At 42.9% G+C, this 22,302-nt stretch overlaps 1 protein-coding gene across 1 annotated transcript in view; it reads right to left on the bottom strand.

The window, feature by feature from the left end:
* LOC310730735 (neural-cadherin) overlaps positions 1 to 22,302 on the bottom strand; it is a 314,803-nt gene that overhangs the window by 40,892 nt on the left and 251,609 nt on the right. The window contains exons 26-28 of the mRNA XM_083549799.1: positions 16,106 to 16,229; positions 10,459 to 10,639; positions 9,207 to 9,373 (exon numbers count right to left, since the gene is read on the bottom strand). Coding sequence (XP_083405925.1) covers positions 9,207 to 9,373; positions 10,459 to 10,639; positions 16,106 to 16,229 — 472 coding nt within the window. The remainder of the gene's footprint in view (positions 1 to 9,206; positions 9,374 to 10,458; positions 10,640 to 16,105; positions 16,230 to 22,302) is intronic.

Below are 22,302 nucleotides of genomic sequence, written 5' to 3'. Positions count from 1 at the left end.
GCATCGGTTATAAAGCACTGGGTTATACATCAGTGTTGAAGCTCATTGAAATTCAATGCCATGCATATAATTTGATATGGGGAAAACAAGAAAGGGTTGAGAACCTCAGATCTGGACAGGTTATTGAAATCCTACATCTGCATTGTTTTTTTTTTTTTTTTCTCTTCTGCATCTTTTGCTGCTTGTTATCTGAAAGGATTGAAAGACTCTCCAATAGTCATTCTGTATCATTTTTTTCCCCCTGTCTAATCACACAATTCACAAACAAACCTCAATTAACAACAACAAATGAGACTTTCTTTGGCTTGCATGCACAACCATGCGGCAATTTGTTCCCCAGACTGGAGGCTGACTCCGAAAAACCGTTTAATTATACACATCGTTTTCGGAACACAGTAGAATGTTTTGCTTGTCGCTTCCTCTCATCTTGATGCGGAGATGATAATGTAAGGCCGTCTTTGCTGGAAATTCCTGCTGAGCTTTTGCTGTTGATAATCCAATCGTAAAAAAATAATAAAATAAAATAAATAAAATAAAAAAAAAAACAGGCAAATGCTAAATAGGCAGCATCGCATCACATCAATTAACACTGTTGCTGGGGTAATTGACAGGAGAGCAGCGGGGGAGAAACCTAGCTCTGCACGGGAGATGAGCGCGGCATCGTTTTCAGGATCGAAGCTTAATAAAATACACGGGACGCCAAACCGTGAGGCTTCACATGAGTCACATTAGCCTGCCACAGGAGACAATATATGATAACGCACAGATTGCTGGCAAGACTATTATAATACATGCTTTAAATAAATCAATGCAGATGAAAATTAGTCAGAGAGAGAGAGAGAAGGAGTAGAAAGACCAAAGCTACACAGAGAAAGCACTGCTTACCAATTGAAATATATAGGCGTTGGGTAAAAAAAAATTGAAAAAAGTCAGAAAAAAAATAAAATCACACTAATCATGTGAGCTTCGGAATAGCATGTATTTTAAGTGTCTGTCTGTCAACGGCATATTAATGCCTCTGTGATTAAAGACAAACACACCACTCAACACCAACGTTACACCGCTGTGGTGACAGCGTTCTCCAAGACAAACAGATGGGCTGTGCTGCAACACACACGGGGAACTAATAATCTTTTAGTCTCGCCAATTACCGCTACTCAAACACTGCGTAAATGTTAGCAGCGGGTATTTAGAGAAAAAGAAAAAAAAAAACACAAACACCAACAACAACAAAAAATCCAACACGTTTCATGTACAATACAAGCTGCCTTAATGTCACTCATAGAATCAGCAGAGGGAAAAAACACTAGCAGAGGAATGGATATAGAATTGGATAAAGATAAAAAATATGGACAAAATGAAAGAAATAAAAACAACAAACTGTGCACAGCTGGAGATGAGGACAAGTCCCAGCCCAATAATGCACATGGTGGACACCATGCCAGGGAGAATGTGTGTGTAAGATAGCTGTATAAGAGATAAACAGAGAGCTGAGGATACAGAAGAAGGGTGTGAAGGAAATGAAGGGGTAAAAGGAGAGAAAAGAAGGAGAAGGGTTTGAAAAAGACAGAAATAAAAAGAGATGAAGCAATAAATCCCTTGCTTCCTTCAGTATCTAATAAGGAGATGTGTTTTCTAAGCAAAAGCACTTCATTAGAAACAGGAAACCAATAGTGGGGAAGGTACTCCTTTTGAGGTTGTGATTCATTTCGACGTGATCGCTTCACGCCATTCCTGGCGATTATTAATTATTTTAATTATTTTTGCAGGGAATCTCCTTTCTACCACATTTTTGAGGTTTTGGACTAAATCAGATTTACTGATACAGATGACTGTAAAGGCTGAGCTGAACAACACCAATTTCATTAAAAACAATTTATAATAATATAATAATAATAACAATATATATATATTCCTTGACTAAAAAATTTTCTCTTGCTTGTTGCCAGGCAATTTTTAATGTTTTTTTACAAGCTGGTTAACCAACAGAATTATGAGATCTATAGTATTGTAAAAAAACGAATTTAGACCAGTAAGGCATTCTGTATGGTTATGCTGCCTTACATTTGCTTGAATAAGAGCATTCAAGGGATACATTTCCTTCAATCATGCCTCAATGCCTTTCTGCCTTCCTTAATAAAATCAAGGCAAATTTTTTTTATTCTGGATGCACCTATAAAGAGAGGACTAAAGAGAAATAAAGGGAAATAATAATATCAATTGTGTGTTTGTGAGAAAGAGAAGGATTGATAACCCTTTTCTACTAACCCAGGTTTATGCCACAGAACTACATTTCCCAGCAGCCACATGTGGTTCACCGCATCCATTGTATCTTGTTTTGTTTTCCAATGTTTTCTTTATTGCTCTGGCTTGGTTGAACTTGTTCATATTTATGATTGTGTTTTGTTTGTTTTTATTGTCACTTTTTGCATCAACATTTTTTTTTTGAGGCAGAAAGGTGTCAAGTCAAAGTAGAATTCAAGATGTTAAAGTCTTGTTTATTATCTGTTTTTTTTTTTTTTTATATCATTATCATATTTCTTAATATCTATTGCATAAGAGGTGTTCAAGTCTCAGGACATTTGAATTTATAAAATAAAAAATAAAAATGTTTTTCAAGGAGTGGAAACTGCATTTATTTTTGGACATACTCCCTTGCTACATTTATACACTTATCCCAGAGTTGAACTAATGCCTAGAAAAATTCGGCATAGAAAGATTTTTCAGTAATCCTCAACCATGACTGGGATCATCACCGACGGACGATTGAAACGTTTACACCATTCAAATGCCCGACTGCAGCTAAGTGTCTCGTCACGGTACTTTGCTTTGTAGATATCTTTTGTAGATATCTTTAGGTTTTACGCTTTTTTTGCAAGAAACTTCACCACACAATGTTCCATGCACGCACTAACACTGTTGACTGCCATCTTGATTAATAGTTTTTGGACCGGCCGGCGACGTGTGCGACGCCTTTCAGCAACAGGACACGCTAGCCACTTACTACCTCATGTAGTGCTGCCATGCTAACATCCATTTTTAGACCTGTAACATTACAATTCCTGGTTTGATTTAAACGCCCCTCGTATATTGTTTTTTTTGTTTTGTTTTTTTATTCATCTAAATCTAAAATGTCCAAAATAAATACTGCCTTACATTTACAATATTTGGCAGACGCCCATATCCAGAGCAACTTACAATTATCTAATTTGAGGGTTAAGGGGCTTGCTCGGGGGCCCAGCGTTGGCAACTTGGGAGTGCTGGGATTTTGAGCTCATGACCTTTTAATCAGATGTCGCACATTTTAACCACTGGGCTATCACCTACACCTCACTTTGCCTTGGCTTTATTCAGAGGCAGGAGAAAATCTAATTCGAAATAAATGCAGCTGACTATGAGGCAACATAAAGTACAAGACACCCTTATAAAAAAAAAAGGTCAGAAAGCAAAAGGAGCAGTTTATAGTTACCAAATATGTATAAATTTTTTCCTAACATTGCTGTGTTTGTGGTTTTATTCAATGTTGGCCACCAGTCTCAAACTTCCTTACATACATTTCCTTAAAATTGATCTTTTTCAGTACTTATTAACATGACTTTTTACCTACTGCATGTCATAAAAAACTTTTTTTTATTATTCACTATATCTCTCAATCATCATTATTTTCTCTCTGAGGGAATTTTTACCATTAGACTGCTTCAAGCTGTGTATTTCAGGCCGCTCCACACCTGTTAGTCTGTATACCGACTCTGAATCCAGAGTGAAAATGTATACCTTTTGTAGGTTTGCTATTTGATTTGGTACGGATGCACACAGAGCACATAATTAAATCATAGAAAAACAGTAAGTATAGCGAGTGTAAGGCTGAAAATGTATTAAAAAAAAAAATAATAATTCAATTTTTTTAGCTGTGGGTAGTGTGCATTGATCACTCGAGCTTGAGTAACAAAGATTCAGGAATGGTTAAATGATTCTGTAAATAATTAAACCATACTGTATTGTGCATTGTACCCAGTGTTTGTCTTGTCTTTTTTAGTACATATAAATAGATAGATACTTTATAGGGGAAATTGCTAAACTGTCCAGAACACTTTGCATTTCTGTAGCTCTACACTCCGCTAGCTCAGTTCATGACTTGTGTCTCTGTTTAGCAGCTCACACTTTGAAAAATGCTGCAACTCAAAATATATGGCAGGTTTACTTCACTTCCTGTTTATTCAGGGTGAATGAATTTCTCATTGCAATTGAGCCAAATTACACCACACATGAATATGACACCTGAACAAAATGCACAAGGGGAAAAAACCCACCAGGATTCTATCTAATCAGTATGACTGGTAAACAGCAATGTATCTCAGGAATGAACATGTCAAACCTTGAGGTGGATGGGCAGAAAAAGCAGAAGGGCACACTGGGTTGCAATTGTATCAGCCAAGCATGGAAAGTGCAGTCTCTCATCTCATTAAAGGGCCTTGCCTATGGGCCCAGCACCGGCAGCTTGGTGGTGCTGGGATTTAAACTGAAATCCAACCATTGAACTAATACCTTCCTGATGCCAGAAAGCAAAATTTCTCATCAGGATTCATGAAAATCTCAATGAATCTGATGTTCTTCCATGGCCTACACAGTCACTGGATCTGAATCCAGTAAAACATCTTTGGGATTTGGAAAAGTGCGATTTACAGTGGACTTTAAATGGTTCCTTAGTGACTATAAACTGTTCCCCTGTTGTTGACAGATTTTTCACAAGCTGGTTCACCAACAGAATTATGGGTTATACTGTATATAGGCCAGTGAAATGTCCTGTATGTTTATGCTGCCTTACATTCAGCTGAATACCAGTATTCAGTACATACATTTACTTCACACATGACTTGATGCCTTCCTGCTTCTGAATAAAACCAACGCAGCATTTTTTTTTGGATGCATATACTGTATAAAGAGGGGGCAAAGAGAAAAAGGGAAAATAATGATATAGATTGTGAAAGAAAGAATGCAAGAAAGCAAGAAAGCAAGAAAGAAAGAAAGAAAGAAAGAAAGAAAGAAAAGAAAGAAAATGAATACTAAAATGTACTCTATAAAAATAAATAAAATCCAAAAAAACCCACAAAATAACAGATTAAAAAGGAAAAAAAAAATCATCAAGTAGAAAAAAGAAAGAAAGAAAGAAAGAAAGAAAAAGAAAGAAGAGAAAATTAATAACCATTTTCTACTGACAAGGTCATTCTCAGTTGAACCTACAAAACGTCTCCAGGTTACGTATGTAACCCTAGTTCCCTGAGAGAATGAGAAGCTGCGTCGGAACGCTTTGGGAACGTGACTGCGTTGTCCATGCTCTGAGTAAATGAGTCTAATCAGTACAAATTGAAGCCAGGCTGTCACCATCGGGGTGACGTCACGACCAGGGAGTATAAAGCGCACCTGAAGAGAAGACTGCTTCAGCTTCTGTAACCATTAAGGAAGCACTGAAGGCCGGAGGTGTGACTAGAAATGCAGCATCTTGTTCCCTCAGGGAACTAGGGTTACATACGTAACCTAGAGACGTTTCCTTCTCAGGAACTCGAGCTGCATCGGAACACTTTGAGAACGAGAGTCCAATAACACCACACCGACCAGTCCCTGACTAGTGTCCCTGACTAGATGAAAAGTTGTTCTGACTTTTTCCAGGGACTTGTACGATGGATGTAACAGTCCAGCACTCGGACCGGTTCAACCTCTCCTGGTCTGGGGTCAGGAATGGAGGAGGGTTGAATGCCTGGAGCCTGCTAGGTCGTGGGTTAACCGAGGGCACCTTAGGGCCCTTAGTCTGAGGGCACCTTAGTAAACTTCAGGAAAAAGAAGGGGCCACAAAGAGGGCCTGTAAATCATCTACTCTTCTCAGAGTGCAGATGGCAGCAAGAAAACGGTCTTGAACTCTCGGCCAAAGGCTCAAAGGGGAGTTTAGATAGAGCCTTCAACACTACCAGGTCCAAACCAGGCACTCTGAGACACACCGGAGGGTGCAGTGGAGAAAACACGTTAGGAATGGGTCTCTGCCCAGTGAATGCCCGGACACGGGGTGTGATACACCAAAAACTGCTTTTTTTCCCCTTTTGCAAACTGCTCCTGCAGAAACTCCAGCACTAAACCAACCGGCCAGTGGACTGGGTCGAATCGGTGCCGAGAGCACCATGCAGTGAACAGATGCCATCTCGTGGCATACAACCTCCTCGTGGAGGGAGCTCTGGATTGGAGAAAGGTCTCTATCACCTCGGTGGAAAGACCACCACAGAGCTACCAGGAGGAGACGGACTCCATCCCAGCAAATTCTCTCCAAAACTCCCAAAAACAGCATAATGGGGGAAGGCGTCAAGACGCAGCCTCGGCCACAGTTGTGCCACAGCATCCAGTTCCAAAGGGGCACGTGGATATAGGGAGAACCATAGGGCTTTTGCCAAAATCTCCAAAAAACGCTCCACCACCTGGGGGTGTAGGCGCTACTTCCCGGGCTTGGATCCCTGACCCCGGGCTCTAAGCCACCACTGAAGGGGTCTCATGTACAGGAGGCCAAGTGGAATGACACTGGACACTGCTGCCATAAGCCCAAGCAGTCTCTGGAACTGCTTCACAGTGAGTGACTGTCCTTCTCTGACCCTTCTGACCGCCATGAGGATGGACTCTTTGCGTGCAGGATCTACAAGCAAACCCCAGGAACCGGAGTGCCTCAGCAAGAGCGGGAGCGGAACCGCCAGGAGTGGGGGCGTTCTCCTCAAAGAGCACCCGCTGGGAGCGGAGCAGCCGCATAGGCATGCGGGCGCAGTGTTAGCAATCTCTCGAGAGCCAAAATTGCATGCTCCACTCTCAAAGAAGCCATACACAAGCTGTGTGTATCCCTTTCGAAATGAAGCGAGGACAGGGAGAAGCACACAATTCTTAAATGCTTTTTTTTTTTGAGAAACAGACAGACAAACATTAAATTTCACACAGAGTGCTTCATGAACACAACAGAAGCTGAAGCAGTCTTCTCTCCAGGTGCGCTTTATACTCCCTGGTTGTGACGTCACCCCTCCGGTGACAGCCTATCTTCAATTTTGACTGATTTGACTCATTACTCAGAGCATGGACAACGCAGTCACGTTCCTAAAGCGTTCCGACGTGGCTTGAGTTCCTAAAAGGGAACTAAATTTCATGTCACATGACTGCACTATTCTCTAATTTATGTTTAATTACCACTTGTATCTAAGCTCACGGTTCACTGCATTTTGGTCCCCATTTTGTCTTCCAATGTTGTTTCTTTTGTTCATCTTGATCATGTGTATAATTCTGTTTTGTTCCCTTCCATTACATAGAAACTAGAAACAAACACAATCCATGTCCCTTAGTCATTCAATATTTTCACAATTTATATTCCTTTTTTTAAATACATATACTGTATGCACAAAAGTTTGTGGACACCTAACCATAAGATTTGTATGCTTTTTGAATGTGAATCTTAATCCACATTTAGGCCTCTTTTGCTGTTATAATGGGTTTTACGCTTCTGTGAAGATGATCCACTAGCTTTTGGAGTGTGTTTGTGGAGATTTGTGCTCTTCAAGCTAAAGGAAAGGGGTTGTTTTTGTGATGTGAGGTTTTGGTCCTGATGGACTGTAACCTTCTGCCAGAAGTTTGTGTCCAGGGTGAGAGGGGTCAGTCAAAATCCTAGCTGCCAACTTCATGGTCGCGAAATTATACAGATCCTGTAGAGGTGGCAGATTGCACCCAATCACCTTCCCAGCAAAATGTCAGTCTACCTTTTTCTTTAGCAGTAGCAGCAGTGTACCAGAGGGTGATGAGGAGGTGAGTATAGACTCCATTATTGACTTTGGGGACTGACACAGGAAGTACAACCTCTGGTGTGCTGTTTTTAATCAGAGAAATAATGCTCAGCTCCTACTTGAGGTCCTGAGATATGATGATTCCCAGAAAGTGGAAGGAGTCTGCAGTGTCCACAGGGGATGGTGGGGCTGTGTTCTTCTTAAAGTCTATCACCATCTCCACTGTTTTAACAGCATTGAGCTCCAGGTTCTTCTTCATCCAAAGACATCAGATACAAGGGTGTTTCCAACTCTCTGGTAACAGTTTAGGAGAGAAATCATATAAGAGAGGTAATAGCTCAGTTGATAGGGTTACTGAAGGTCGGAAGGTCTGGGATTCAAACACTGATATCACCAAGCTGCCACTTTTTGGGCCCTTGAGAAATGCTTCATGCTCCAGGGGCACTGTATCATGGTTGACCCTGCATTTTGCCCCCAGCTTCCTAACATCACCGGGATATAAGAGGAAATAATTTCACTGTGCTGTACATGTCATACTGTACATGTCACACTTATAAAGCACCCTTTTTCACCTTTCATAAGGCTGGAACATTTGGTGTACCTAAACTTTGATCATGTAGTATATACGGTGTCTCATTTGGAGAGCTGGTAAGCTACAGCACCACCCTATTTAATGGCTGGTAAAAAAAAATTGCTGTGAGTCTGGAATCGTAGCATAAAAAAAGCTCGCATTAATTTGTAAAAATAATTGAAATAATAGACAATGCAGCTTTAGGGAAAATATGGATAGTTAAGGTGCCCCACCCACCCACACACACACACACACACACACACACACACACACACACAAACACACACACACACACACACACACACACACACACACACACACACACACACACACACATACACACAATCTGAATGGACTATGTAAATCCTTAAGTCGAGGAGAGCCCTAATAATTATATAATTAAATCATCATTAAAAAATATTATTACTAGAATTATTGAAAATGTTATTTTATTTTAAAAAAATATAAGTAAAATGTAAATAAGTGTATGCATATATTTTACAGTTTTTAGCTTTGGATGGCAAAACAGTTTTCTGATATAAGTCCAAAGTGAAAATAAAATATACACCTCCAAAGTTGGTTTTCATATCGTGTGTGTGCCCTGCTGTGAAACTCCTACATCTGTTTATGTAACGAATCATCTCTTAAACCAATAAAGTGGGCCAGGTCTTACAGAAGGTTCCCTGGAATGTGCACCATGCAAAGGGCAAAAAAAAAAAGAGAGAAAGTGTGTGATAGAGAAACAGAGGAACGGAAAGAAAGGAAGAGAGAGACACATACACACACACACACACACACACACATACACACACACACACACACACACACACGTTCCTCACCTCCAGTCGGATGAACTCGTTCTGTGCCGCAGAGAGCAGAGTGAGGATGGAGCTGCTGTGTTTGCGAGTTCGGATCAGGACCTGCACCTGCGTGTGTCTGGCTTGAAGCGGCCCAGAAAGCTGATAATGCACATAGCTCCTGCCATCAAAGGAATACTCAGGAAGCTCTGTCAATCACACACACACACACACACACACACACACACACAGTTAATAGCTAAGCACTTGAAGACGGTCGAGAAATCAGGACTCAGAAATGATGCGTGCACTCTCTTGTGATGTTTCCTTCATGTTACATAAACACGACCTACTGTACAGTTCATAACACTTCAAAAAGCTTCTGATTTCTTTTCCTGCCAAACCAGCATCGGCTGCTCGCATGTTCTCCTCCTACACATTACTGTCATTTAAAGGCCCTGTTTCGGTTTCACACGGACAAAGAGGGAAAAAAAAGATTTCCAAACTTCCGCTTTTTCACAAATGTCACTGTAATCATAGCACTGTAATGACTGGATTTTTAGTGCACTGGTGGATTTAATGGCACCTTACCAGTGTGGACAGCAAGGAAGTGAATGTAATTCGTTACTGTACTTAAGTACATTTTTCGGGTATCTGTCTTTTACTAAAGTATTTCCGTTAATTTTACTTTAAATTCACTACATTTCAAAGTCGAATATTTAATTTGACATATTTTTTACTACATTTTGTGAAATCAGTCGTTCCTTTTTATTTATAAGTGGATAAAAACTGGTCAAACACGCAGCAAACCACCAATCAGGGTCGAGCGTGAGCGCTGTTTTGAACTTGTTTTGATTGTCACTTGTCGGTGTCTACTTAACACTAACATAAAGTTCAGCGTCAGTTCAACAGCAAGCAGAACACTTTGAGAGGAATAAACGATGCAAGAATCTTCTGACTCTGACTTGCTACAACACCCGTGACCTTATTTACATGATTTTTTTTAAGTAGTTGAAAAGAAGGTATTGGGCTCATAATAATTTCAAATCTATTAATAGATCAGTGTGCTGAGATTAACATTCAAATCTTTTTATATAAACTGAGTTGATTAAGCAAAGAGTCTTGTGCCAAAAATATGAAAAAGATAGCCATAATAAAATACATTTGAAGGCAAATACTTTTGTACTTTTACTCATGTGAAAGTTTAAAGGGACACTTTTACTTTTACTGGAGTCATATACTGTATATCTCTACTTTAACTCAAGTAAATGGTTCGTCCACCAATGTGCCTTACCCTGTTCACACTGATGCCCGCTGTACCCAGCTATACACTGGCAGCTGAAGGAGCCCCATTCGCCATGGCAACGACCCCTGGTGCCACATGAGGGGAAGCCCATATTGACACAGCTCCTGTCTGTCATCAAGCAGCCAGGCGAGCTACTGGAGGAATCAGCTGGAGAACCAAGATCATACACCTGAGAAAAAAAGGTACAGACATAACTCTCTTTGTGTGTGTGTGTGCGTGTGTGTGTGTGTGGTGTGTGTGTGTGTGTGTGGTGTGTGTTTACACGTGATGACAATGACAATGGTTATGGTGTTAAGACTAACCTTTGGAGCTTGTCAAAGATAACAAAAGAGCTTGTTGTAATTACATTTAGGTTTGTAGGCAAATTAATAATAATTGTATTACAATTTGTCGTGCATACAGAATGTTTTGCCAGCGACTGTTTTTCTGGCTTTTTGTCTTATTTTTTGGCATGGAAAAAAGAGAGAAAAAAAATGAAACAAACAAACGAACAAAAAAAAACATTGACACATGCTCAACACATCACATCTAATATTGTAATATGATATTGTAAACAGTGCATCATTCTGAAGCTGAGGGCTAAAAGATTTCTAAAATATCCACCCAGATTGTACAAGTTTTTGGATGGAATTTATTTTGTGGAATTTATTTAAAGAAATGTTATATTTATATACAGTACAGACCAAAAGTTTGGATACACCTTCTCATTCAAAGAGTTTTCTTTATTTTCATGACTATGAAAATTGTAGATTCACACTGAAGGCATCAAAACTATGAATTAACACGTGGAATTATATACATAACAAAAAAGTAAACTGAAAATATATCATATTGTAGGTTCTTCAAAGTAGCCACCTTTTGCTTAGATTACTGCTTTGCACACTCTTGGCATTCTCTTGATGCCTACTTTGAAGAACCTACAATATGACATATTTTCAGTTCATTTTTTGTTATGTATATAATTCCACATGTGTTAATTCATAGTTTTGATGCCTTCAGTGTGACTCTACAATTTTCATAGTCAGGAAAATAAAGAAAACTCTTTGAATGAGCAGGTGTGTCCAAACTTTTGGTCTGTACTGTATATATAATATATATAAACTTTTGGTCTGTACTGTATATATATATATTTTTTTATAATTTTATATAATTGTATATATACTTCACCAAACAAATAAATTAAGAACAAATTTTAAAGACTAATCTAATAATAATAATAATAATAATAATATATATATATATATATATATATATATATATATATATATATATATATATATATATATATATATATTCATTCATTCAATGATTTTCTCCCGCTCATCCGTAATCCGGGTCGCGGGGGCAGCAGTCTAAGCAGGCCCCCGCCTTCGACTGCTGCCCAATCCTCACAGCACCATCCCTTACGGTCCCTCCTGCAGGTGGTGAGCCCACAGGAAGATATATATATATAATTTCTCCTTAATTTATTGGTTTGGTAAAGCACACACAGCGTCTAATTACCTAAAAAGCATCGTAGGTTCCTACAAAAGGTTAAAAAACATAACAAAATAAATTTTGGCCCAAAGGCCCTGATTTCTGTGTTTCAGTGTTTCTGAAAAGGTTTCCCTTCTAATATATATATATATATATATATATATATATATATATATATATATATATATATATATATATATACACACATATACATATATATATATATATATATATATATATATATATATATATATATATATATATATATATATACATATACATATATACATATACATATATACATGTACATATATACATGTATATACATATATATACACATATATATACATATATATATATATATATATATATATATATATATATATATATATATATATATATATATATATACAGTGAGGAAAATAATTATTTGAACACCCTGCTATTTTGCAAGTTCTCCCACTTAGATATCATGGAGGGGTCTAAAATTGTCATCGTAGGTGCATGTCCACTGTGAGAGACATAATCTAAAAAAAAAAATCCACAATGTATGATTTTTTAACTATTTATTTGTATGATACAGCTGCAAATAAGTATTTGAACACCTGAGAAAGTCAATGTTAATATTTTGTACAGTAGACTTTGTTTGCAATTACAGAGGTCAAACGTTTCCAGTAGTTTTTCACCAGGTTTGCACACACTGCAGGAGGGATTTTGGCCCACTCCTCCACACAGATCTTCTCTAGATCAGTCAGGTTTCTGGCCTGTCGCTGAGAAACACGGAGTTTGAGCTCCCTCCAAAGATTCTCTATTGGGTTTAGGTCTGGAGACTGGCTAGGCCACGCCAGAACCTTGATATGCTTCTTACAGAGCCATTACTTGGTTATCCTGGCTGTGTGCTTCGGGTCATTGTCATGTTGGAAGACCCAGCCTCGACCTATCTTCAATGCTCTAACTGAGGGAAGGAGGTTGTTCCCCAAAATCTCGCAATACATGGCCCCGGTCATCCTCTCCTTAATACAGTGCAGTCGCCCTGTCCCATGTGCAGAAAAACACCCCCAAAGCAGGATGCTACCACCCCCATACTTCACAGTAGGGATGGTGTTCTTGGGATGGTACTCATCATTCTTCTTCCTCCAAACACGTTTAGTGAAATTATGACCCAAAAGTTCTATTTTGGTCTCATCTGACCACATGACTTTCTCCCATGACTCCTCTGGATCATCCAAATAATCATTGGCAAACTTAAGACGTGCCTGGACATGTGCTGGTTTAAGCAGGGGAACCTTCTGTGCCATGCATGATTTCAAACCATGGCGTCTTAGTGTATTACCAACAGTAACCTTGGAAACGGTGGTCCCAGCTCTTTTCAGGTCATTGACCAGCTCCACCCATGTAGTTCTGGGCTGATTTCTCACCTTCCTTAGGATCATTGAGACCCCAGGAAGTAAGATCTTGCATGGAGCCCCAGTCCGAGGGAGACTGACAGTCATGTTTAGCTTCTTCCATTTTCTAATGATTGCTCCAACAGTGGACCTTTTTTCACCAAGCTGCTTGGCAATTTCCCCGTAGCCCTTTCCAGCTTAGTGGAGGTTTACAATTTTGTCTCTAGTGTCTTTGGACAGCTCTTTGGTCTTGGCCATGTTAGTAGTTGGATTCTTACTGATTGTATGGGGTGGACAGGTGTCTTTATGCAGCTAATGACCTCAAACAGGTGCATCTAATTTAGGATAATAAATGTAGTGGAGGTGGACATTTTAAAGGCAGACTAACAGGTCTTTGAGGGTCAGAATTCTAGCTGATAGACAGGTGTTCAAATACTTATTTGCAGCTGTATCATACAAATAAATAGTTTAAAAATCATACATTGTGATTTTTGGATATTTTTTTTTAGATTATGTCTCTCACAGTGGACATGCACCTACGATGACAATTTCAGACCCCTCCATGATTTCTAAGTAGGAGAACTTTCAAAATAGCAGGGTGTTCAAATACTTATTTTCCTCACTGTATATATATATATATATATATATATATATATATATATACATATATATATATATATATATATATCTGTATATATATATATATATATATATATATATATATACATATATATATATATATATATATATATATATATATATATATATATATATATGTATGTATATATATATATATATATATATATATATATATATATATATATATATATATATATGTATATATATATATATATATATATATATATATATATATATATATATATATATATATATATATATATATATGTCTACAAAGACAGCATAAACAGCTATCAGCCTCCATTTTGTGGCAACAGTTTGGCAAAGAGCCACATATGGCTGAGAAACTCAGGTGTCCCAATACAAATGTTAAGGTTTCTGTGTCCCTGAAAAGCTTCTAATGGTGGAATAAAAAACGTCTAATATCTTTAGTGTAAGGGTTCCTGAAACGGTTCCTCTGATACAAAAATACAACTCAATAATTTCCTGAAAATGGCAGTGGTGAAGATGTTCCCTGACTGTCCCCCGAGTCCTCACACAATAAGCAACAATAAGAAGTGTTTAAAAGTGATTTAAGAAGCCAAGTGGAACATTAAGTGGAAGAAGGAATGCCTTTAATTTTGTTTACGAGCTCACCATTATGCAGTGGAAATCACCCCGGTGAGATCAGAGCTCCATACATATAAAGAGTGCCAGAATGTCCACAATAAAAGCACCAGAGAACATTTAGTTGTCTTCAAGTTCACTCTGAAGCAGTCTGCTTTACATGCTTTCCAAGTGTGGTGCAGTGTTTTTATTAGTGCAGCACATTAATATATTATTACTAGGGTGAAATTAACTTTAAGTGCAATGAAAGGGGGAAATATATTAGATGAGCTCGGGTGAGATTGGGTCACGAAAAAAAAAAAGGCGAAACCAAAATGATAAAAAAAAAAAAAAAAAAAAAAACAGAATGAGAAACTCAATGAAACGCAATGTCCTGTCCTGTCCTGTCTCCTAAACCTTACACGCTTTATTCCATGTCATGCTTCATGCTTCAAACCCACTGAACTTAAACACGGCTCAATCTCTTAACAAAACAGCCTTCTGTCTCTCTGTATGCTGCTTCCTCATACATCATCAGTAGATTATAAGAAACGGTGTATATGCAAATTAACCTCAATATATCACTACATTATTCATTATTCACAGTCCTGCAGTTGCTAAAAAAAAAAAAGATTCACCTGACAAAACACTCAAGTGAAATCGACAGTGCTGTTAGCAAGTGACTCTGCTCATGTGACAAACCTGTAACAACCATGTAACACCTAGTAAATCAATGTACTGTAGCAACAAGGGACTTTAATAAGTGAGTGTGTGCAAGTGAAAATGACAGACACATTCAGTGTATTTTAACTTTTAAAGCTGTTAACTATTAAATATTATGAAATGCAGTCAAACAAAAACATAAAACAACAAACAAAAAGAAGAAAAAGGAAAAAAAAGGAACCAGACAAAGCAAAGAAAGAAGGATAAATGGATCAATCAGACAGGCAAAAAAAGAAAGAAGGAACAAAAATAATTACAAAAAATATATAATAAAAATAAAAGAAAGAAAGAAAAAAAGAAAGAACAAAGAAAGAAAGAAAGGCAGAAAGAAAGAAAAAATGAAAGAAAGAAAAAATGAAAGAAAGAAAGGAAGAACATGCAGTTATAAATAAATTAAAGAAAAAAGAGATGCGGGGGAAAATGTCAGTAAGTCAGAAAGAAAGAAAAAAAACAAAAAGAAAAATGAGAAAAAATCAAAAATCAAAAAAGACAGAAAGAAAGAAAATGCAGTCATACAAGTGGAAAGAAAAAAGAGAATACAAAAAAGACATAATGAACTCAGTCAGTCAGAACGAAAAAAGAAAAAAAAAATAATAATCTTTTATTTAAAAAATTTGCAATATCACTTCTTTATTTTTTTTTATCTTTTTAATATATAAAATAAACAAATAAATAAATAAATCATAAAAAAAAAACGAAAGAAAGAAAGAAAGAAAGAAAGAAAGAAAGAAAGAAAGAAAGAAAGAAAGAAAGAAAGAAAGAAAGAAAGCTTATTTTGCGTTTTCTCTGTGTGATCACAGTTAGTGGTGTTCTGCTGGAACTGCTACCTTGCTGTCGACCACGAGGTTGCTGATGCAGCCGGTGAAGTGTTTGTGCTGGAGCTGGGGGTAGATGTAGGGCACGTTCTCGTTCACTCCTCCCAGCTGCAGCACCTGCGTCCCATTCAGATGCCTGTGCACAGATCAGAGCTACTTTTACTTTTAGCACTGAGGCACTACACAGCCACGGTGCTACTGAGAGCCAGTTCACATCTACTGATGCACTTAATCAACCGCTCAACCTCTTAACCCTAATCTCTAATGTGATTATCAGAAAATCAATATGCTACCACATTGATCCTTGACAAGGAAACATTGAATACTTTATAGATTAGCCACATCACACCAGTAATCACTGATACACTCCGCTACTCCAACTGAGGATAAGGCAAGTTCAGGCTGCTTCAGGCTCATGTGGAATGCTTTGGGATCAAGACTACACAGAGTTCATGCACATACAGTAGTCGGAACTGCAAGTTTCTGAAACGCTAACTGAGGAATTTGCTCAAGAAATATTTCAAAGTTTGGTTTTGATGCTTCTAAAGTTGCCGGAATTTCAGAGCTGACTGCAGGACATTCTCAAACCCACTCCCACCTCCATATTGACCTGTTTACACTCGTTTGCTATTTTTTTCTAAGAACTCAGCTGGCCCAAGTTTATTTCATTTGGCCAGAAGTGCAGGGGAGCAGCATAAGCCGGGACAGCATTATTCTCTCCTGTATCAATCAGAGCAACATTATAAATGCTACTACTACTACTGCTGCTACTGATACTATAACTATCCACACTACTACTATCTGTCAGGCGAGAACGGAGGCAGAAGCCAAAGTGAAAGCAAACAGTGTTTAATAACACAAACAGGCAGTGCCAACACAAAATACCTGCGTGAGCAGGGAATATCCAGAAAATCAGAGTCCGAGTCAAACGGCACGTAGCGGGGTTGAGCAGCCGCGAACACACCGGCACACACGCGGACGGGCATGAACATGAAATAACGGACAGCGAGTGTGTGTGAGTGAGCGGTTTATATGGAAGCCGGGAGTGATTGTGTGATGCGCTTCAGCTGTGCATGATTTGCGCTGCGAGCTTGGGAGCACGCAGCGGCAATGACAGTCTCTGACGGAGGTGTGGCAGGTGGATTCCTGACCCCCCCCCCCCCCCCCCCCAAAGGGGCGGCACCGGACGCCCCCAACCCACCCAAAGCCAGGAGGGCCGGGGCACTCAGAGGAGGGCCTTCCTGATCGTCCAGGGCCTGAAGGGACCCGGCTGGAACCGCTCTGGAGCCGGGGAAAGCCGGGAAGGACCCGAGGCGGAGCGACCACCTCTGAGGAGAGCCGGAAGGGGAACCCGGACACAGCAGGACCCAGGACCGGAACACATCCCAACGCTGCGGCCAGTGACAGAGCGAAACCCCTGGCGTCGACCGGAGACGGAGAGATGTCACCTACGGGGACCAGGAGCGGTGTACCTTCCAGCCCCGCGGCCCGAAGCGGAGCGAAACCCCCGGCGTCGACTGAAGACGGAGAGACGTCTCCTACGGGGACCAGGAGCTGCACGAGGCACTCAGGGGAGGCTGGAGGCAGAGCAACGCCCTCAGTGGAAGCCGGAGGCGGAGTAATGCCTTTGGCAGAGACCGGATGGAGGAGGACCTCCTGGGGCAGACCGACGACATCCAGGAAGGCCGGGAACGGAGCCCTGTCCACCATGGAGACCAGGACGACGCCCTCGGCGAGGACCGGAGGCTGATCGACGACCACCCTGATGTCCGGAAACGGAGCCCCGTTCTTGTCGAAGGCTGGAGGCTGAGCGATGACCTCCATGGAGCCCTGGAGCAGAGAGACGCCCTCTGCGGGGGCTGCAGGCGGATCGACGATCCCCACGGAGACCTGGAGCGGAGTGACGCCCTCGGCGGCGACAGGAGGCGGAGAGACGCCAGCTACGGAGTGCAGGGGCAGACTGACGCCCTTGGCGAAGACCGGCGGCTGAGCGGCCTCCTCTGTGGCGGTCTGATACTGAGCGGCGGTCTCCCTGGAGACCGGGAGAGGCAGGACGTCCCTGGCGGTAACCTGGGGCTGAGCGACGACCACCCCGGTGACCTGGATCGGATCTCCGTTGCCCAGGAAGGTCTGGACAGGAACCTCCTCACCCACGGGGACCAGCTGGAAGACCCTCTGGATGGGGACCGGAAATGGAGCGACGCCCCTGACTGGGCACAGGAGCTGAGTGATGACCTCGGCAGGGTTCATCGGCATGACTTCAACCTCCGGGGAGTTCAGGAGTAACCCGTCCTTGTCCAGGGGGCTTAGAGGCAAGACGTCACCGTGATAGGGGTCCCGAGGCGAGCCGTCACCGAGATAGGAGCTCATTGGAGAGAAGTCGTCGTGGGAGGAGCTCGGGAGCGAGACGTCGCCGTGGGAGGAGCTTGGGAGCGGGACGTCGCCGTGGGAGGAGCTCTGTGACGTGACCTGGTTCTCTGAGTGCTCCTGGTGCGAGCCGTCACCTTCTGGGAGACTGTAGGGCGAGCCGTCGCCGGTGGAGGAAGCCAGGGGCAGCGGTTCGACCTCCCTTTCGCAGTCCCGGAGCTGAGGTGAGCGCTCTGAGGTTTCTTTAGGCGAAGAGGAGATCTGTGTCGTAGCTTCGCCTTCAGAGTGCTCGTAGGGCGAGTCGTCACCTTCTGGGAGACTGTGGGGCGAGCCGTCGCCTCCGGAGGAAGCCAGGGGCAGTGGTTCGACATCCCTTTCGCAGTCTCGGAGCTGAGTTGAGAGCTCTGGGGATCCTTTGAGTGAAGCGGGGCTCTGGGAGGTAGCATCGCCTTTAGGGAGACTGTGGGGTGAGCCGTCGCCTTCGGTAGAGCCCAGAGGCATCGGGACGACTCCCCCTTTGCAGTCTCGGAGGCGAGCTGTGTACTCCGGGATCCCATTGGACGAAGAGGTGTCCTTCTTGGGATACTGGCGCGGAACCGAACGCTTCTGGAGATTCTGGAATGGAACTTGACTTTCTCGGGAGTTCTGGGACAAAACCGAGCTTTAGGGGACTCTCTGGAGCGGAATCGGGCTCTCGGGGACTCTCTGGAGCGGAACCGGGCTCTCGGGGACTCTCTGGAGCGGAACCGGGCTCTCGGGGTCGCTCAGGGACAGAGAGGAGCACACTGGGTCGCTCAGGGACAGAGAGGAGCACACTGGGTCGCGCAGGGACAGAAAGGAGCACACTGGGTCGCGCAGGGACAGAGAGGAGCACACTGGGTCGCGCAGGGACAGAGAGGAGCACACTGGGTCACGCAGGGACAAAGAAGAGCACACTGGCGGTGCCTGGAACTGGGCGTGGCTCCCTGGTGGTGCCTGGAACTGGGCGTGGCTCCCTGGCGGTGCCTGGAACAGGGCGTGGCTCTCTGGCGGTGCCTGGAACAAGGCGTGGCTCTCTGGCGGTGCCTGGAACAGGGCGTGGCTCTCTGGCGGTGCCTGGAACAGGGCGTGGCTCTCTGGCGGTGCCTGGAACAGGGCGTGGCTCTCTGGTGGTGCCTGGAACAGGGCGTGGCTCTCGTCAGGGACCGGGAGCGAAGAGGAGCTCGAGGGGTCGCTCGGAGGCGGAGAAGAGCTCGGTCGGAGGTCCTGGGACGGAACCGAGCTCGCGGGGTCACTCAGGGACGGAGAGGAGCTCGCGGGGTCGCTCGGAGGCGGAGAGGAGCTCGCTGGGTCACTCGGGGACGGAGAGGAGCTCGCGGGGTCGCTAGGAGGCGGAGAGGAGCTCTCGGGGTCGCTCGGAGGCGGAGAGGAGCTCTCGGGGTCGCTCGGAGGTGGAGAGGAGCTCTCGGGAGAAGCCTGGAGCGGAGAGGAGCTCTCGGGAGGAGCCTGGAGCGGAGAGGAGCTCTCGGGAGGAGCCTGGAGCGGAGAGGAGCTCTCGGGAGGAGCCTGGAGCGGAGAGGAGCTCTCGGGAGGAGCCTGGAGCGAAGCCGAGCGCTCTTGAGGAACCTGGAGCTGGGCCGAGCGCTCTTGAGGGACCTGGAGCATGGCAGAGCTATCCGGCGGGACCTGGAGCTTGGCAGAGCTATCCGGCAGGACCTGGAGCTTGGCAGAGCTTTCCGGCGGGACCTGGAGCTTGGCAGAGCTTTCCGGCGGGACCTGGAGCTTGGCAGAGCTTTCCGGCGGGACCAGGAGCTTGGCAGAGCTTTCCGGAGGGACCTGGGGCGGAGCCGAGCTTTCCGGAGGGACCTGGGGTGGAGCCGAGCCCTCCGGAGGGACCTGGGGCGGAGCCAAGCTTTCCGGAGGGACCTGGGGCGGAGCCGAGCTTTACGGAAGGTCCTGGGGCGGAGCCGAGCTTTCTGGAAGGTCCTGGGGCAGTGCCGTGTTCTCTCGGAGGTTCTGAAGCAGAGTGGAGAGCTCCTGGAGGTCCTGGAGCGGGACAGAGCCGTTTTGGATGGCCTGGAGCACGGCGGAGATCCCCTGGAGAACCTGAGGTGGAGCGGAGCTTTCCTGGAGGTCTCGAAGCAGGGCGGAGATCTCTATGAGACTCAGGTGCGGAACCGTGCTCTTGGAGGTGGAGGTGAGGAGATAGAGATCAGCCGTGACCATCCCGAGCTCCCTGGTGAGAAGCTGGAGGAACCGGGTGCACGAGCTGAAATCACCTCCATTCGCATCCCATAACTCTAAGGCGAGAGAGAGAGCTTCCCCCGACAACAGAGAAATGATGAACGCGACCCTGGACCTCTCCGTTGGGAAACTGGATGAATTCGACTCCATGTAGTCATTCACGCATTGTAAAAACGCGCCCCATTCAGCTCTGTTGGCGGAGAAGCGAGCCGGGAGTCCCGTGACGTCGTCGAGGGGGCGTGGCGCTGCTGAGCACGACCGAGAGGCGGCCTTCCTGGAGGCGGGGCTTGGCCGCTGCTGAATCGCGGCCGAGCGCACCCAACCGCCGATGTGCGATTCGCGCCGGGACGACGGCGTCAGTCCGATCATGTCCTTTCCTTTTTTTTTTCTTTTGTCTTTGTTCTTTTTTTTTTTGTGTCCCTCTCCTTTTATTTCTTTTCGCGGTCCGTTATTCTGTCAGGCGAGAACAGAGGCAGAAGCCGAAGTGAAAGCAAACAGTGTTTAATAACACAAACAGGCAGTGCCAACACAAAATACCTGCGTGAGCAGGGAATATCCAGAAAATCAGAGTCCGTGTCAAACGGCACGTAGCGGGGTTGAGCAGCCGCGAACACACCGGCACACACGCGGACGGGCATGAACATGAAATAACGGACAGCGAGTGTGTGTGTGAGCGGTTTATATGGAAGCCGGGAGTGATTGCGTGATGCGCTTCAGCTGTGCATGATTTAGGCTGCGAGCTTGGGAGCACGCAGCGGCAATGACAGTCTCTGACGGAGGTGTGGCAGGTGGATTCCTGACACTATCCCTATTACTGCTACATTATTACTGTTACTATCTATACTACTATTATCCCTATTACTACTATCACTATTACTTTTACTATTTATACTACTACTACTACTACTACTACTACTACTATTATCCCTGCTACTACACATTATTATTAGTTATTATTTATACTGATACCAGTATTATTATTATTAAAAATGATACCATCCATACTTCTACTACAACTATGCTCATTATATCTACTAATACATCTATTGTTACTACCACCATTATCACTGTTACTATCCTTACTACTTCTTTCACTACATCAGTCTTCATTTAAAGCAAGCTCTACTACAATCACTACTATTTTTACTAGTACTATCCCTACTACATTCTCTACTATATCTACTACTATCCATACTACAATCTATACTAATTCAATCCCTTCTACTTCTACTACTATTATCATTATCACTGTTACTACTACTATCATTATTACTTTTACTGTCCATACCACTACTATCATTATCAAATACTATCCATAATACTACTCTACTACTACCATTATCACATAAACTATCCATACTACTACTACTACTATCCATATTACTACTTGTAACATTATCACTGTTACTATTAATACTACTACTTCTACTACTCCTACTTCTACTACTACTACTACAAACCCTATTATTTATACTATCGTCATCAGCACTGTTACTATCTGCACTACTACCCCTATTACTTCTACTGTCATTATTACTGACTGTCCATACTACAACTATCAATTTTACCAATATAATCCATACTACCACTAATACTATAACTATTACTACTACTATCAG

The sequence above is a fragment of the Silurus aristotelis genome, assembly GCF_946808225.1.
Source record: "Silurus aristotelis genome assembly, chromosome: 9".
Classification (NCBI taxonomy): Eukaryota; Metazoa; Chordata; class Actinopteri; order Siluriformes; family Siluridae; genus Silurus; species Silurus aristotelis.
The sequence above is the reverse complement of the archived record's forward strand: the minus strand, read 5'-3'. Positions and strand labels throughout refer to the sequence as shown.